The 18,449-nt window shown below is 40.5% G+C and overlaps 1 protein-coding gene across 1 annotated transcript in view; it reads left to right on the forward strand.

Annotated features, from left to right (window-relative positions):
• The first annotated feature begins 2,765 nt into the window (after window positions 1–2,765).
• The window catches only part of LOC115464443 (vomeronasal type-2 receptor 26-like), a 47,927-nt gene continuing 32,243 nt past the window's right edge, over window positions 2,766–18,449 (forward strand). The window contains exons 1-2 of the mRNA XM_030194823.1: window positions 2,766–2,830; window positions 8,578–8,869. Of these exons, the coding sequence (XP_030050683.1) occupies window positions 2,766–2,830; window positions 8,578–8,869 (357 nt within the window). The remainder of the gene's footprint in view (window positions 2,831–8,577; window positions 8,870–18,449) is intronic.

The following is an 18,449-nucleotide window of genomic DNA, read 5'->3' on the forward strand; positions in this document are numbered from 1 at the left end:
GGCAGTTGAGAGAGTGAGTTGGACAGCCAGAGAGAGAGGGGAAGTGCTGGGATGTGGCAGAGTGTTTTTGATTGCCAAGGTGAGAGTAGCTGGTGTGCTGTGTATGAGCAGGTAAAGAGTGATTTTGATGAAAGAGAGGGGAAAGAAAGGTTTTAAAGGAATTTTGGTGATTGAAGGTACTAAAGCAGCTGTAAGACGAGGGTGTTTGTTTGTAGAGGAGAGCTTTTCTATAAAATTTCAGGAGTTAAAGGGAAGAGATTGGAAGACAAGTAAAAGGGTGAGAGATTAAACTAAGCTGTTGAATGAGGGGGGATTTGGGAAGCCTGTGAATGAGGTAGTGTGATGAGAAAGTGACATTAAATAACTGAAGAGGAAATCAGAATTCTTAGTTTGAGTACATATAGTGAAAGCCAGGGTTAGAATGTTGGTGAGTGAGCCTGTCAGCAGAATGTTGGAAGCTGCACAGTGTGACTGTAGGGAATCAAGCACTCTGTTATAGCTTAAGGAAAAGAAATCATAGCATAGGTCTGTAAAGGAAAGGGATTTTAAATTAATTTTGTTTTCCTTGAGTTAGTGGGCCACAGTTTAATTGTTAAAACCACTTATTAGTTGGAATTCCTTGGAAGAAAGATAGGAAGACAAGGTTTTGTCTCCGATTATTTTTGTTAAGAATGAGGTTTAGCAAGAAGACCGCACGGCTGAGAAGCACAACTATTTCAGAAGAAAGAAGGGCCCCATTGCAAGAAAGATTCCGTGGACTTATATCCTACAGCTAAGTACTACTGCAATAGAAAGAGTGAGAGGAGGCAATAAAAATAAAGCTGTCTAAGAATATACTTACTTAGAGTCTCCCGGGAGTGAAGATCATAGAAATACCTGAAAAGAGAAAGAGAAACAAAGAACCAAATTCAAAATAGTAATATTGATACAGATACAAAGAGACAAATTGAAGTATAAGAGAGAACTAAAACAAAAGAATAATACTTATCTGATCGTTGTTGGTTTTGCTGATTGCAGGGGGGTGTCCTGTAAAGGAAAAGAATGATGACATGTTAAAAAGTTGTTCTTTTGGTTAGGATGTTTCAGAAGCGAAGAAAACTGGTACAAGAGAAGGAAGTTTACTCATTATTGTTTATTAATGATATTTTAATCCAAATGTTATATAATTGTTAGATGTGTTTAAATAAAATGCAAACATAAAAGTTATTTACACCACAACTGAAGAAATGTTTTAAATAAATGTTTTTTTTAAATCATATATAAACTTTAAGCAATTCTTGAGGTCATGTTTGTTGCCTAAAACAGGGTAAAATCCAACAATTAGTTCACATTTCCTCACCTATCCTTCAAGGGTAAGTGACGTGGTTAGTTTTTGTAGCTTGCCCCTCATTCCTGTGTGCTGATTTCTGAGAAGTTGCCACGACTGCCAACATCTGGCTTCCCGGAATCCTGCTCTATCTTACATCATACACAGGCGTGAGTGGGTACCTGCTTACACAAATCCAGTCATTGGCATTAATTAGAATTTATGCACACAGGGGCCCTTTTACTAAAGGGTTGACACATAGCAACCTGGAATTACCACCTGTCCAACGCAGCTGCCGGCGGTAGTTCTGCCTCTAACATGAACCATTTTTGGTGCTGCTGAATTTTTTAAAATATATACCTCGAGGGGTTACTGCTGGGATAGCATGGGAGCCCTTACTTTCACCTTAATTGATGGCAGTAAGTGCCTCCTTCCCACATGGCCACACAGTAAGTGCAAGCTTATCGTATGGCCATGTGCTTTTCGGGCTTTTTACCCACTGCAGTAAAAAGGGCCTTGGCGCAAGGAAAAAATGGCTGATGCCGCTACCACAGGGCCCTTTTTACCACAGCTTGGTAAAAGGTTCCCACAACTTACAAAGCGTATTCTGGAAAATGGTGTGTGTAAATTCTAATATGTGCTGTCAAAAAGAGGGCATAATAAATATTCCTTAAAGATCTTACAGTTTCGATCTGATTGTATCAAATGCTTTTTTGGCGGTTTTATCAGAACCTCACTGTGGCTTTCCGGAAGAGTCCGGTACATTTTACCTAAGATTCCAAAACGGTTCTTTAGAACATCATCACTGATCTTGGAATCATTTGGTACAATCAGATTGAAACTGTAAGATCTATAAGGAATATTTATCTCGATCCCTTGTTGGGTCAATTTCATTAAACATTGTACCATTGTTCCAGTTCTGGAGGCCCTTTTGTGCTTCTTTTTGTTGCTGTATTTTGTATACTATTTGACCCTCTCTTCTTTGCTGCCTGAAAAAGGGGGCATGGCCTTGGGTATGGAGTGGGCGGGCCTTGGCATTCCAAAACTCTACACATAGGGTTATAAAATACCCCTGCTCTGGGCCTACCTTAGGCGCTGTTATTTACACCAAGTTTTATTTGACGTAAATGGCCATGCCTGGAGTTAGGTGCAAGTACAGTCGCTAGGCATATTCTATAAACCTGCTAGGTGTATTCCATAAACCACACCTAAATCAAGGTGTGGTTTACTGAATACGCCTAGGTGGAAATAGTTTTGGTGCTGATTTTTTAGGTACCATATATAGAATCTAGTCCTAAGGACTTAATGTAAGAGGGAAAACAACGAAGCAGATCAGTGGAAAATGTAAACAAACTTTATTAATAAAATAGCATATAGAATATACTGCCCGACACAGGCCGTATTTTGCCCAGCAGGGCTGCGTCAGGGGCTACTCAAAGCTTCTGAGTACACCCGCAGTATGGGCTACTGGTACAGTGTCCCACAGGAACTGCAGTTTCCCAAATCTTGCGGCGATGGTAACAAGTGAGGGAAACGCCTTGAGATAGAAAACTCCATTTCCCAGTGTGCAAAGCGAGCAACACAGCTATTTTTCTGAAGTAATTGTTACTGGTACACACATTTATCAGAAAGTGTTTATAGTAAGGATCACTGAGTAGCCCCTGACGCAGCCCTGCTGGGCGAAACACGGCCTCTGTTGGGCAGTATGCTCTATATGCTATTTTATTAATAAAGTTTGTTTATATTTTTCACTGATCTGCTTCGTTGTTTTCCATCTTAGAGTTTGCAGATTGTTTGCCTTGCTGTTTTCTTGGACCCTTAATGTAAGAGGTACAGTTACACTGAGCTCTCTGAGAAAATGGGGGCTCAACTATAGTCAGATTTTCTCTTTTGTGTTGTTTTTGGATTGTTTATTTGTTTTAATAAATGAATAGATTTAGACACATTTACATTTTTTTGTATTTTTTATTTATGCCAGTTTATCTTAACAAAATACACTTGTACGGAAAAGCATATACAAAAAAAAAAAACAACAAACCAAGAATAACATCTTTAGGCAAATACTACTCCAGTCCACAAAACTGGTGACAAGTAAGAGAATGGGATATAAGAAGAACAACTTCAAGAAACTAAGCTGACATATCTCAGTTCAGTAACATTACTTTATACAATGTACAAAGACAAGAGAACAGAAAACTTCCCTCATACAATGGGAGCACCTAGTATTGGGGCTGAAGTCCACCCAGAAGAAACAAGCGTAGAAAGGTAGTAAGGTTCAAAAAAGACATATTTGACTACTGTAGCTTGATTACACATTTACAAGGGAACCTGCGTTGTGGATATTTGTCTTTATGTTAATGATGACACAAGATCCATAAGATAATACTTAAAAGAAACAACCTATATTTCATGCTAAATGCAGATGTCAGGAGCAGATATCCCTTAAGGCTGATGTCAGGAGCAGAAGAACCCAAGAGAGACCACACAGTGTCCTCACAGGTTTCAAGCTCAGCTAGAAATAGAGCGATCACCTCACTGTAAGCATCATAATTTCACTTTCTTTCCTCATTCCCTTAGTGTATAAATGCAGAGGTCAAATTAATACTTAATATTTTCTGCCTATCATTCAAACATCCGATTTGATAGCACCATCAAGAACTGTACATCATCCCCACAATACGCAAGTGTAATAACTGGAGTGGAAAGGGCGAACATCCTCACAGAAGAAGCTGTTTCAACAATGCTAAAGATGGATGCTCATCTGGTTCTCATTGTATTGATGCTCTCTGACATCCTATGGAAGACGGCTGAGTGTCAGTGTACACTTAGAAACTACGTATCAATAAATCTAAAACCAGGATATCATAGAGATGGGGACATCATGATTGGGGGACTTATAGCAGTGGAAATTGTGTATCTAACTTATTATCCAGCTTTCACAACTGTTCCCTCATTTGAAGTACAAGGGATGTAAGTAGCATCATGGTTTAGCTCCTATCTGAGACATGCCTGTAGTTTTATTTTGGTTGTCACTGCATGAACTGCAGATATAACCTGTGGACTTTTTACCAGTTCTATCAGATAAAGTATGAGTGTTTTGCTTTTGAAAGTTACCCTGGGGAAAAATAACCTGCTAGGACTTTAATCTTTTTCTGTCTATATTCTTCTCAAAATAATCATAGAAAAACTGTGTTCAATTTCACCTTCACAAAGGTAATTCCCTGTTTCCACATTCTAGTTGTCTCTGAATTTCTTTTATATTACATTTTGCTCCACTTTGTCTTCCATCAGTACTCTATTCTCCAAACCCATATGTACTGGATAATAAGAAAACTCTTCTCTGCTATATCACTGAACTTCTGAGCACAATAATTCCCTAAAATCTTAATCAATGAGCTTTTACTGATTCTAACTTCAAGGATACATCTGAATACCTCCTTACTGCAGTAGTTGAAATTCCCTTTTCCCTTTTCATGTCTTTTAATGACATTACACATATTGTCTCTGTTTCAGCAAATTAGTTATTGCTAGATAGTCAGCTGATTACACCATGTATTTCAATTAAGAGCATAAGACTAGCCATACTGGGTCAGACCCATCTAGCTCAATATCCTGCTTCCAGCAGTGGACAATTCAGGTCATAAGTACCTGGCAGAATCCCAAATCATTCTAAAATTCATGCTATTGATCCCAGGGACAAGCAGACTATGGACTTTATCTCTAGAAACATGTCTTACCATTTTTTAAACCTAGAGACACTAACCGCTGACACAAAATCTTCAACCAATGAGTTCCAGAGCTTAACTATTTGTTGAGTAAAAAAAGATTAGTACCATGTAACTTCCTTGACTGTCCCCTAGCCTCTGAACTTTTTCAAAGAGCAAAAACATGTATCTATGTTTACCCCTTCTACACCACTCAGTAGACCTCTATGATATCCCCCCCCCCCCCATCAGCTGTCTCTTTTCCAAGGTGAAGAGTCTTTACCTCATAAGCTTTTCCTCATAAGAGAGAAGTTCCATCCCCTTAATCATTTTGGTTCCCTTCTTCGAATCTTTTCTAATTCTGCTATATCTTTTTAAAGATACGGTGAACAGAATTCTACATAATAATCAAGGTGTGATTGCACCATGGAGTGATACATAGATATTATAATATTCTTTGTCTTATTTTCTATCCTAGCATTCTGCTTGCTTTATTTGGCTGCTGCCTTACACTGGGCAGATAATTTTAGTGTATTGTCCATGATGTCACCTAGATCTTCTTCTTGGATGCTGACTCCTAGGATGGAACCTAGTATCAAATAACTATGATTTGAATTATTCTTCCCAAAATGTATCACTTTGCACTTATCCACATTAAATCTTATCTGCCATTTGGATGCCCAGTATTACAACTTCCTAAGGTCTTCCTGCAATTTATTTCACAATCTGTATGCATTTTAACAACTTTGAATATTTTTGTATTATCTGCAAAGGTAATCAGCTCACTCAGTGTTCCCATTTCCAGATCATTAATAAATCAAATTAAATACCACTGTCCCAGGACAGATCCCTGGGGCACTCCACTATTCACAATCAAATGTTTTCTGAAAATCTAATGGCAAGGATACATGTTCTGTAACACTTCATACCATGTAATGAGTTTATATTGCTGGGCAGACTGAATAGACCATACAGGTCTTGATCTGCCACCACCTACTATGTTACTACATCAACTGGCTCACCTTTATCCACATGTTTATTTACACATTCAAAGAAATGAAGCAAAATTGGTGAGGCAACACTTCCCTTGGCTGAATCCATGTTGACTCTTTCCCATTAACCCATATTTATCTTTGTGTTCAATGATTTTATTCTTTAAAATAGTTTCTAACATTTTGCCTAGCAAAAAAAAAAAGTTCAATTTTGGCACTTTTCTGTTTTTTTTTTTTTTTTTTACTTCTCCTTTGGTCCAGAATCTTTACTTCAAATGAGGCAGGCACCCCATCCCTGGAGGCTATCCCTGATCCATAACAATATGAGCCAAGACACCCATGTCTACCCACCAGGATGCTTTGGGGAAGCATTCTGCTGCCATCTGGAAAAATGGTGACACCTGAAAATAAGGGAGACTAACACGCCCGATGTAGCAATCTGTAGTGTATGCTGCTTTTCTATCATTCTACATTTTTTAAATACAGCAATACTTTGTAAGTCATTAACTGCATTGGGAGTAAAGTTCTTTCCTGTGCTTGCATTAGAATGCTGTGCTGAAGCTCAGTACACCAGTCTAACTCACAGATTATTACATCCAGCACCTGACAGCACATAACCTGTGAATTATGTGCCTGAATACCCAGTTAAATCTAGAAGCAAGATTGTGTGAAGAGTTTTCAGGCACTGATGCACTAACCTATGGGTTTTCCTGTGAATTTTCTGACATTTTGCATAAACTCAGTTATTGCAACCTAGAAAAATGAGTTAGATAAACTTTTGCATGAAACTTTAGAATTGTCAGATTCACCACGTTGAGGCTTAGTGGTCTTTTTGTGAAAACGTGACCACTAATTCATTTTCATATGCTGCTTTGTGTGTTTCTGCATCAGAGAAAGTGCAGGACAGGAAATCTGAAACACCCATCAAAAAATGCAAGCAGCCTTCAGGTGGGGGTGTTTTGTGGCTTTTTGCATTACAGATAGTCATTAATTTTGAATTTACTTCACCATTCACTAGTCACAAAACCTCCTTACAGAGATTGGTCACATTTTGCAAAGCTCACACAAACACTTGTGTTCTATTTTTTGTGCATTTTTTGAATGTTACTTGTGTGAGTCGTGTGAGTATGAGGTAATGTGTGTACAAAAAGTGTTGGCATTTAGGAAGACTATTGTGGAGGGATTTGGAGGTGCTACTCTGTCCCTTCCTGCTTTCCTTCTCTTTTGTTCACTTCTCCCATCTCTCCCTCCCTACACTCACTCTCACCTAACCTCCTCTTCCTTTCCTTTTTAAAGCCTTCTCCTTCTTATCACTGTTTCCTCTAAGCTGAGCGGGAGTCCTCCATCTACAGTCCTGCCAGTGGGAGGTGCTGTTTCACTATCATGTTTTCAATAACGAGGGACAGGAACGTTTTGTGGTCTATGGAACCTGCATGTTCATGGAGATTGAAAAAGCAACATTGAAGCACCACCCCCTACTGGTAGCAATGCAGTTGGCGGACACCTTTTCAGCTTAGATGGAACAGTGCTTCTTACCCCCTTCTTTTCTCTCCTTTCATTTCTGCATTCTTCTCTTTCTCCTCCCCTCCCCCTTACAACATTTCCTAACTCTTCACAGTATGGGACACATCTTCAAATGCATTGCATAGGAACGTCCGCTAACACTTCAGTTGTTCCATCATAGGTATAGTCTCATTTTTATTGGTGGGGTAGAGAACATCCACAGGTACTTCCAGCCATGCCGTCTCCCCCTGATGCCACTTCCTGAATCAGTGTCCTCTGGCCCCTGCTTAATCTTGAGTGGTGAGTTTATTTAATGGGTCAGATGGACATGGTTGGGCAGAGAAGCAGAGATGTTAGACTTCAGTGATTAAGGCTGTGGGCATGTGGGTAGGATGCAGGTGTGCCTGCTGAAGAATAGGAAAAACATGGGAGAAGATAGAGAGAGAGGAAGGACATATGCTTATTTTGTGCTAAGCCTAAAGTGTGCACTTCTCCATCATGTTTGCAGACAAATAAGTAACAAACTCCAGGGCCCTTTTACTAAGGCGCACTGAAAAATGTTCTGTGATAGTGTAGATGCATGTTTTGTGCATGAACAGAATCATTTTTCAGCGCACCTATAAAAAATGCCTTTTTAACTTTTTGCCAAAAATGGACATGTGGCAAAATGAAAATTGCCGTACGTCCATTTTGGGTCTGAGACCTTACCGCCAGCCATTGACCTAGTGGTAAGGTTTCATGTGGTAACCGGGCGGTAATGGTCTGTGCGTGTAAAATGCTGATTACTGCCTGAATACCGCCCGCGCGCCAGAAAATAAAAATATTTTCTGGCGCGTGTAGCAGGCACACATAAAAAATGAAATTACAGCCCGGGCCATACGGTAGCCAGGTGGTAACTCAAAATTGATGTGCCTTGGGCGTGCATAGGCGCTTACATGGCTTAGTAAAAGAACCCCTCCTTTTTTAAACCCTAATCTTAACCCATCACTCATGTCTGCTACCAATATCTCTGTTTCTATATTTTTCAGTTTGATGCTAATTTAATATTATCTATCATTTATTATCCTTAAAGTCATGTATCATTGAACTATTACAACTTCCTGGCCTTTGTGTCTGTGGTGGAGAAGATTAACAACAGCTCGGAGCTCTTACCCAACTTCACACTGGGGTTCCACATTTATACACCTTACAACAATTTACTCTTAACGTATACATTTGCCATGAATATATTGTCAGGAATGGACTCCGGGATCCCAAACTACAGCTGCAAAACATCTGGACCACTGGGTGCTGTCATTGAAGGCATTGCAGCTGAGCATTCGAGTGAGATTTCCAGCCTATCCAGGATATACCACTACCCAGAGGTCAGGAGATATCTTAATTTATTTCACTCCTTCACCATCCAGCATCACCTCTCTGTGTCTCTCCTGTACCATCCAGTATTGTCTCATCTCTCCTCCCATACCACCTTTATTTGATATTGCCTGTTTTTCTGCCTCTTTCACTCTCATCCAGCATTGTCCCATCTCTACCTCCCCTCGCTACTACCACCACCATCCTGCATCCCCCCCCATTTGTCTCCCTTTCCTCTCCCCCTCCCACTCACTCACTTGGTCCCCAGCTACTTTGCCAGGCTCGTTGCCCAGGTCTCAATGTTAGCAGCAGCACCAGCAACTTGAAGGAAGGCACATGGACACTCCTCTGTGCATTCCACAGCTGGCTCTGTCAGTCCCAGAAACAGTAAGTTACACCTTGGCAGCTGATGTTCCCTGGAACAAAATCCTGTATCAGCATCTTGACTGCCAGAAAAGGTTGTATAGCTGTTTATTTTATTCTCTTTTTGGCTTGGGTTCAGTTAGAGGAATTCACCTTTTTCTTTCCAGTAAGTTTTAAGTTGAGCTATTTGATACTTTGGTTTGTTTCATTCAGGAAAATTAATGAGTTGCTTTAAGAATTTGTAGGCAAACTACTGATGTGTGCACCACAGCTACAAGAAGTAATATCAGCTCTGAAGTAACTTCCTGTTTCTGGGACCATCAATAGCACACAGAGGGCAATATCCCTTTACTTGCCTTAAGAAACATAGAACCATGATGGCAGATAAAGGCCATTTGGCCCATCTAGTCTGCCCATCCTCATTAACCATTAACTCCTTCTCGTCAGCACTACAATGGCAATTACATGTGTAATGGAAGTTGGAATGCAGAAGATAAGACACAGCTCTAACTAATTTGGTATGTGAAGGGGAGGATGGCATTTGTTTTCAGAAGTTCAGCTTGGCCACCTGGGCTTGGGAACGCATATGACCACGTTCCCACAGACCTAAGCAGAGAAGCATTCTGTAATTTCCCTTAGCTCTGGGCATGGGCTCGGAGCCTAATAAAGAGGGAGGGCTTGTCACAGCAGAGAGGGAACTCATCTGTGAGTAACGTACAGACTGTGCAGAGGATCTGTTCCTGGTGTAAAGCTCCTGGCTCTCGCTGTGAACCGGGCCACTCCAGCTGATGATAAGAGCCTGGATGATGGAGACCAGTGATGTTGTATGTATAGTATATGTATTGCTTCTTTTCCTGGTCTATGAACTCTTGGAATTGCTTAGATGTAGAGATCAGTGAAGTAATGATTGTTTATACAACTAATCATTGTGTGTATACAGCTAATCATTGTATATATTCTAATCATTGTAGAATTTAGCTCCTCTAATAAAGGTTTTCATTTACTTATTACGAATCCAAAAGAATCCACAGTAGTCTGTGTCAGTGAGACAGGCTGTAAATCCATAGCAGTACATCTTGGCGACGAGTGTGAGGGATTCGTACAAAGAATGACACCTTTGTAAGAGGAATGCAGGGGAGAGTTGAAGGAATGAGGTATTATATGTTATAATAGCCACTGAGTGGGAGGAACAGGTTTGCGGTTTAAAGGAATTATTGCCTCTTGCTGAAGTTTGCTGCAGGCAAAATGTTGAAACAGAAAGGGAGAGGGAATTACTATGTTAAAATGAATTTATCTTGTTGGGCAGGCTGGATGGACCGTACGGGTCTTTATCTGCCATCATTGACTATGTTACTATGTTCTAAGAGATCCCACGTGTCTGTCCCACACCTTCTTAAACTTTGACACAGTCTTTGTCTCCACAACCTCCACCATGAGGCCATTCCATGCATCCAACACCTTTTCTGTGAAAGAGTATTTCTTCAGATTCGTCCTAACCTATTTCCTCTTAACTTCATTTTATGCCCTCTCGTTCCAGAGGTTTCCTTCATATGAAAAAGTCTCACCTCCTGTATATTAATATCACTGAGGTATTTAAAAGTCTATATCATATCCCGTCTCTCATGCCTCTCTTCCAGCATATACATAAGTATATAAGTAATGCCACACTGGGAAAAGACCAAGGGTCCATCGAGCCCAGCATCCTGTCCATGACAGCAGACAATCCAGACCAAGGGCACCTGGCGAGCTTCCCGAACGTACAAACATTCTATACATGTTATTCCTGGAATTGTGGATTTTTCCCCAGTCCATTTAGTAGTGGTTTATGGCCTTGTTCTTTAGGAAACCGTCTAACCCCTTTTTAAACTCTGCTAAGCTAACCGCCTTCAACTCGTTCTCCGGCAACGAATTCCAGAGTTTAATTATGCGTTGGGTGAAGAAACATTTTCTCTGATTTGCTTTAAATTTACTACACTGTAGTTTCATTGCATGCCCCCTAATCCTAGTATTTTTGGAAAGCGTGAATAGACGCTTCACATCCACCTGTTCCACTCCACTCATTATTTTATATACCTCTATCATGTCTCCCCTCAGCCGTCTCTTCTCCAAGCTGAAAAGCCCTAGCCTCCTTAGTCTTTCTTCATAGGGAAGTTGTCCCATCCTTGCTATCATTTTAGTCATCCTTCACTGCACCTTTTACAATTCTACTATATGTTTCTTGAGATGCGGCGACCAGAATTGAACACAATACTCAAGGTGCGGTCGCATCATGGAGCGATACAATGGCATTATAACATCCTCACACCTGTTTTCCATACCTTTCCTAATAATACCAAACATCTATTCGCTTTCCTAGCCGACATCAGACTCACCGGTCTATAATTTCCCAGATCTCCCCTGGAACCTTTTTTAAAAATTGGCATTACATTGGCCACCCTCCAATCTTCCAGTACCACACTCGATTTTAAGGAAAAATTTCATATCACTAACAGCAGCTCCGCAAGTTCATTTTTCAGTTCTATCAGTACTCTAGGATGAATACCATCCAGTCCAGGAGATTTGCTATTCTTCAGTTTGCTGAACTGCCCCATTATGTACTCCAGGTTTACCGTGAAGTCAGTAAGTTTCTCCAACTCGTCCGCTTGAAATACCATTTCTGACACCGGTATCCCACCCAAATCTTCCTCGGTGAAGACCGAAACAAAGAATTCATTCAATCTCTCTGCTATGTCTTTATCTTCCTTGATCGACTCTTTTACCCCTCTGTCATCCAGCGGCCCAACCAATTCTTTTGCCGGCTTCCTGCTTTTAATATACCGAAAAAAAAATTTGCTATGTTTTTTTGCCTCTAATGCTATCTTTTTTTCGTAATCCCTCTTAGCCTTCTTTATCTGCGCCTTTGCATTTGCTTTGACACGCCTTATTTATTTATTTATTTATTTATTTATTTATTTATTATCTCATTTGTACCCCTCAGTTTCCTAACAGTGTCAGGCTCAATGTGGCTTACAATGCACCACAGAGGCAGATGCCAATGCAGTAAAATGAAGCTAATACAGCAGAAAACCTACAGCTGCTTCTTCTTATTTTCAGACGGTTCCTTCTTCCATTTTCTGAAGGCATTTCTTTTAGCCCTAATAGCTTCCTTCACCTCATTTTTCAACCACGCCGGCTGTCTTTTGAGGTTCATGACTCTCCCTACATAAGAGTACTTAAGTACATAAGAGTAGCCGTAATGGGTCAGACCTATGAACCATCTAACCCAGTATCCTGTTTTCCAAACAGTGGCCAAGCCAGGTCACAAGTACCTGGCAGAAACCCAAATCGTGGCAACACTCCATACTACAAATCCCAGAGCAAGCTGTTGCTTCTCATGTCTGTCTTAATAGCAGACTATGGACTTTTCCTCCAGGAATTTGCCCAAACCTTTTTTAAACCCAGATGTACTAACTATTATTACAACATCCTCAAGGAAAAGAGTTTCAGAGCTTAACTATTCGTTGAGTGAAAAAATATTTCCTCCTATTTGTTTTAAAAGTATTTCCATGTAACTAACTCGAGTGTCCCCTAGTCTTTGTACTTTTGGAACAAGTAAACCTCTTTAGCCTTTCCTCATATGAGATGAGTTCCATCTCCTGTATCATTTTGGTTGCTCTTCTTTGAACCTTTTCTAATTCCACTATATCTTTTTTGAGATACAGTGACCAGAACTCAACGCAATACTCAAGGTGTGGATGCACCATGGAGTGATACAAAGCCATTATAGTATTTTCAGTCTTATTCACTATCCCTTTCCTAATAATTCCTAGCATCCTGTTTGCTTTTGTGGTCACTGCCGCACACTGAGCAGAAGATTTCAGCGTATTATTTACAATGACACCCAAATCCTTTTCTTGAATGCTGACCACCAAGGTGGACCCTAGCATCAGGTAACTATGATTCTGATTATTCTTTCCAATGTGCATCACCTTGCATTTCTCCACATTAAATTTCATCTGCCATTTGCATACCCACTGTTCCAATTTCCCACGGTCTTCCTGCAATATTTCACAATCCACACGTGTTTTAACAACCTTAATAGTTTTGTATCATCTTCCACACGTGTTTTAACAACCTTAATAGTTTCATATCATCTGCAAATTTAATCACCTCACTCGTTGTTCCGATTTCCATATCATTTATAAGTATGTTAAATAGCACCAGTCCCAGTACAGATCCCTGTGGCATGCCACTGTTCACCCTCCTCAATTGAAAGAAATGACCATTTAACCCTACCCTCTGTTTTCTGTCCAATAACCAATTCCTAATCCACACCAGAATCTTGCCTTCTATCCCATGACTCTTTAATCAAAAGCTTTCTGAAAATCTAGATACACTACATCAACCGGCTCACCTTTATTCACATGTTTCTTCATGCCTTCAATGAAATGAAGCAAATTGGTGAGGCAAGACTTCCCTTGGCTGAACTCATGCTGACTCTGTCCCTGTAAACCATGTTTGTTTATGTGTTCTATAATTTTATTCTTTATAATAGTTTCCACTATTTTGCCCAGCACCAATGTCAGGCTTACTGGTCTATAATGTCCTGGATCACCCCTAGACCCTTTTTAAAAATCGGCATCACATTGGCCACCCTCCAATCTTCTGGTACTATGGATGATTTTAACGACAGGTGACATATTACTAATAGCAGATCAGCAATTTCATGCTTGAGTTCGTTGAGTACCCTTGAATGTATGCCATCTAGTCCAGGTGATTTACTACTCTTTAATTTGTGAATTTGACTCAGTACCTCTTCTAGGTTCACTGAGATTGCTTTCAGTTGCTATGCATCATCACTCTTGAAAACCATTTCCTGTACAGGTAGATCTCTTACATCTTCCGTAAAGACAGAAGCAAAGAATTCATTCAATTTCTCCGCCATGGCCTTGTCCTGCCTGAGTGCCCCCTTTGCTCTTTCGTGATATAACGGTCCCATGGATTCCCTCCCAGGCTTTCTGCTTCTAATGTACCTGAAAGAATTGTTACCGTGAGTTTTAGCCTCTTCGGCAAGTATCTCTTCATATTATGTTTTAGCCTTCTTTGTTTATTTTATTTGTTATATTTGTATCCCACATTTTCCCACCTATTTGCAGGCTCAATGTGGCTTACATAGTACCATAAAGGCGTTTGCCAATTCTGGTATAAACAGTTACACAGTGATGTTGTGGTAGAATGAGGTTCATGTGGAACAGACATATTAGGGAATCGTATACAGGAAGAGTTACATTATGTCCATTACGTGCTTTGGTTTCGTAGTGTTGCAGGGTTCAGGCATTTAAGTTGGGTCGGTAGAGTATGCCTATTAATAATCTGCATCTGAGTTGCCAGTGCCTATGTTGCTTCTTATTTTCTTCATTTGGGTCCTTTTTCCATTCTTTGAAGGACAACCTTTTGGTTGTAATGGCATCTTTTGCTGACGTTTTCTCTCCTTTCCACCTTTGCAAATATGTGTAATGCATCCGAACTGGGCTTCTAAAATGGTATTTTTGAATAATGTCCACACCTGATTTAGTGTCCTAACCTTTACAGCTGATCCTTTTAGTTTCTTGTTAACCATTTCCCTCATTTTATCATAGTCACCATTTCAAAAATTAAATGCAGCTACAGTATATTTCCTTTGTGGGTTCATCCCAGATAGTAGCTCAAACTTGATCATGTTATGATCACTGTTTCCCATTGGACCCAACACCATCACCTCTCACACCATGTCATGTACACCAAGGACCAGATCCAAAATGTTTTAATATCGAGACCGCAGACCAGTTTTGTAGCCACCCTCTGGACCGACTACATCCTGTTTATATCGTTCTATAAGTGCAGTTTCCAGAATTGTAGCACACAGTATTCTAAAGGGGGCCTCACTATTGTGCGCTATTACCTCTTTTTTCCTGTAGGTCATTCCTCTCCTTATGCATCTTAGTATTCTTCTGGCTTTGAGCGTCACATTTTCTACCTGTTTGGCCGCCTTAAGGTCATCAGACACAATCACCCTGCTCTTCTTTCATACACAGAATCTCTTCGCCCCCTATATTGTACCATTCCCTCGGGTTTTTGTGACCAAGTACATGACCCTGCATTTCTTAGCATTAAATCTTAGTTGCCAATTTTCAGACCATTCTTCAAGTTTCGCTAGATCCTTTCTCATGCTATCCACACCCTCCAGGGTGTCTACCCTATTACAGGTTTGGTATCATCTGCAAAGAGACAAACCTTCTGTTGCTGCCGTGCTGAGCTCAGGATGCAGCAGGACAGTTGACCAATAAACGAGTAAATAGGAGGGGAAGGTCAAGCTGGGGCAATTAATTGCATTAAAATTTATAACATAGGTTAAAATTGAACATGTTAAGGGGACAGTAATCCTTAAAGAGACTTTGGTGATTACTGCTGCTGATCTTCCACCATTCACATTCCCAGTTGCAAAGATGGTGCTTATGTAAGGATAGATTTTCTTTTCCATGAAGTTTTATTGAAGTTTAAAAGTTATAATATTGCAATAATAAGCACACAAAACAGTGTGTAAATACAATTCAAGTACATTCAGAGGCATGTAATACAAAAAAAGAAAGAGAGAGAAATGCTTGTTGTTAACATTATAAAAGACATCTACTTCTTGTTTCTAAGAGTAATAGCAATCATGTTATTTAATTGGAACAAAAGACTTCATATATTCAGTGAGAGGTTCCCAGATTAAGTATTTTTTATAAAGAGAACATTTAAGGTGGCTGCTGCTAATTCATATTTGAGGTATAATAAAACTCATTGCCACCAGAAATGCACATTTAAAAGTTTGTAATTTTTCCAATTACTTAGTATTAATAGTTGGGCAATAGTTATTAGTATATCGAAGAGTGTTTTTGGGCTGTCCTGCCTTCCTCTGTCATTTCCGCGAGGGTGGGACGTGCTAAGAGGGAAGGGAAGCGATGAGGAGGCGAGCCTGCCTGCCAGTGCCTGCCTGCTGCTTTTACTGCCGGTTCGCTGCGACTTTGGGTAAACTAATAATTTCAAGGCAGGGAGCACGGGTGCACAAACGGAAAGTTGGGGAGCTGAGGGCGGGTGGCGGCGGGGGCTGGGGTTTGAACGAATCACTGGACATGGAGGGGAGGGGAGAATTGCTGGACATGGAGGGAAGGGGAGGGCAGGGGAGAGAGGAGAATCACTGGACATGTATTTGAGGAGAAGGCAGGGAAGAGAGAATTGCTGGACATGGATGGGAGGGGAGGGCAGGGGAGAGAGGAGAATCGCTGAACATCCATTACACTTACCGTGGTGGGGAAGACTAGAAACAATCAAAATGATTATCTCCCCTAAAATAAATTTTATATTAAGGGAAAGGGACTTGATATACTGCCTTTATGAGGTTTTTGTAACTACATTCAAAGTGGTTTACATATATGCAAGTACTTATTTTGTACCAGGGGCAATGGAGGGTTAGGTGACTTGCCCAGGGTCACAAGGAGCTGCAGTGGGAATTGAACTCAGTTCCCAGGATCAAAGTCCACTGCACTAACCACTAGGCTACTCATCCACATGATCTGATATCACTGTTCATATTTAAAGTATCAGTTAAATTGTTGCTAAGATTGATACCTAGGTATTTGTTTTTAGAGGGGGACTAGATTAAGCCAAATTGTTGAATCGAATCTGAAGTAGCATGTATGTTAAGAGGAAGTGTTTTGAAGTAGCATGTATGTTAAGAGGATGTGCTTCTGTTTTGGACTGATTTAATTTATATCCAGAGAATTTTGAGTAAGATTCAGTTAGTGAAAAAAGAGTAGGGAGAGAAGACTTAGGTTTAGTGCAGTGGTGTGCTGGAGCAGGCTCTCACAGGCTCGCAAGAGCCGGTTGTTAAGTTTTTAAGAATTTTGGGAGCCGGTTGTTAAAGTAGGGCCCTCCATGGCTACTTTAACAATTGGCTTCCAAAATGTGGGCTTGGGCCCCCTGCTGAATTCTCTTTTACTTTACTGGTGGGGATGCTGAGCCCTGCCAGCCAAGTAAATAGACTGCTGCTGCTCCCCGCTCTTTGTTTCCAGCTCTGAGCAGCAGACTGGGACTTCTCGAGCATGTGAAAGAAGTTCCAGCATGCTGCTCAGAGTAAGACGTAGGGAGTGGTGGCAGTCCATTTATTGGCTGCCAGCAAAGGTATGCCTAGCTTGCCCGCACGAAGGGAGGGAGGAGAGAGAGGCAAGTTTTGCTCTCCACACCGCCCTCCCCCCCCGGCCACTCCTGGCCCTTCCAACTGCAGAGCTGGCTACGTCCGGAGAAAGAGCCTGTTGTTAAAAATTTACCAGCACACCCCTGGTTTAGTGATATATAATAGAATGTCATCAGCATAAGCTGAGATTTTATATACTGATGAGTTGAGTTGTAGGCCTATTTTCTCATGAGAATTAATTGAAATTAATAGGGGTTCAAGGGCAATATTAAAAAGGTAGGGAGAAAGAGGACATCCCTGTTGAGTCCCTCTATTTAGATGAATATACTGGGAAAGTTGGTTGTTAGCTATAATTCGTGCGATTGGGTTAGTTTACAGAACTTTTGTTTTTTCTATAAATTCTGTGTTGGCGCCAAACATTTCATTACATGAAAAAGATATGACCACTCTACTCTGTCAAATGCCTTTTCGACATCTAATGCAAGAGCCATTGCAGGGTGAGTAAGAGATCTAGCAATGTTTGAGAGATGGAAGAGCAGCATAGAATTGTCAGTGATTAGTCTGCCAGGCATAAAAGCCAGTGAAAAATAAAGCCCTAACTGATTTGACAGATTGTCCTCTGAATGGGTTGTTTCTTGTGCCTTTTTCTTTGGCTGTCTCCATTCCCTCTTATCCCATTGAGATGTGCTATAACAGCATGAGAAATTATACAAACTACCCAGAGTTTGCAATGTCTGTGCTGTTGTGCAACTTTGGAATAGCAGACTCGCCCTATAAAAATCTTGAAAAATTGGATGTGAGAACAAGAAAAACTCCTTCATACCTACAAATTAATTTGCAAGAAACAGGGTACACTGTGATAATATATCCCAGGAGTAGAAGGTGATATGGGTCTCATAATAAATAGATCACACGGAGTCAAAATTTAAACAGAAGTTATACATTTTTGACCAGATTCTATATTTGGCTTCAAACAAATTGGTGCTGAAAAACATGTTTAATGCTAGTCTATAAACTTCACCTAAAGTTATGCT

This window comes from Microcaecilia unicolor, chromosome 3 (genome assembly GCF_901765095.1).
Source record: "Microcaecilia unicolor chromosome 3, aMicUni1.1, whole genome shotgun sequence".
In the NCBI taxonomy this organism is placed as follows: domain Eukaryota; kingdom Metazoa; phylum Chordata; class Amphibia; order Gymnophiona; family Siphonopidae; genus Microcaecilia; species Microcaecilia unicolor.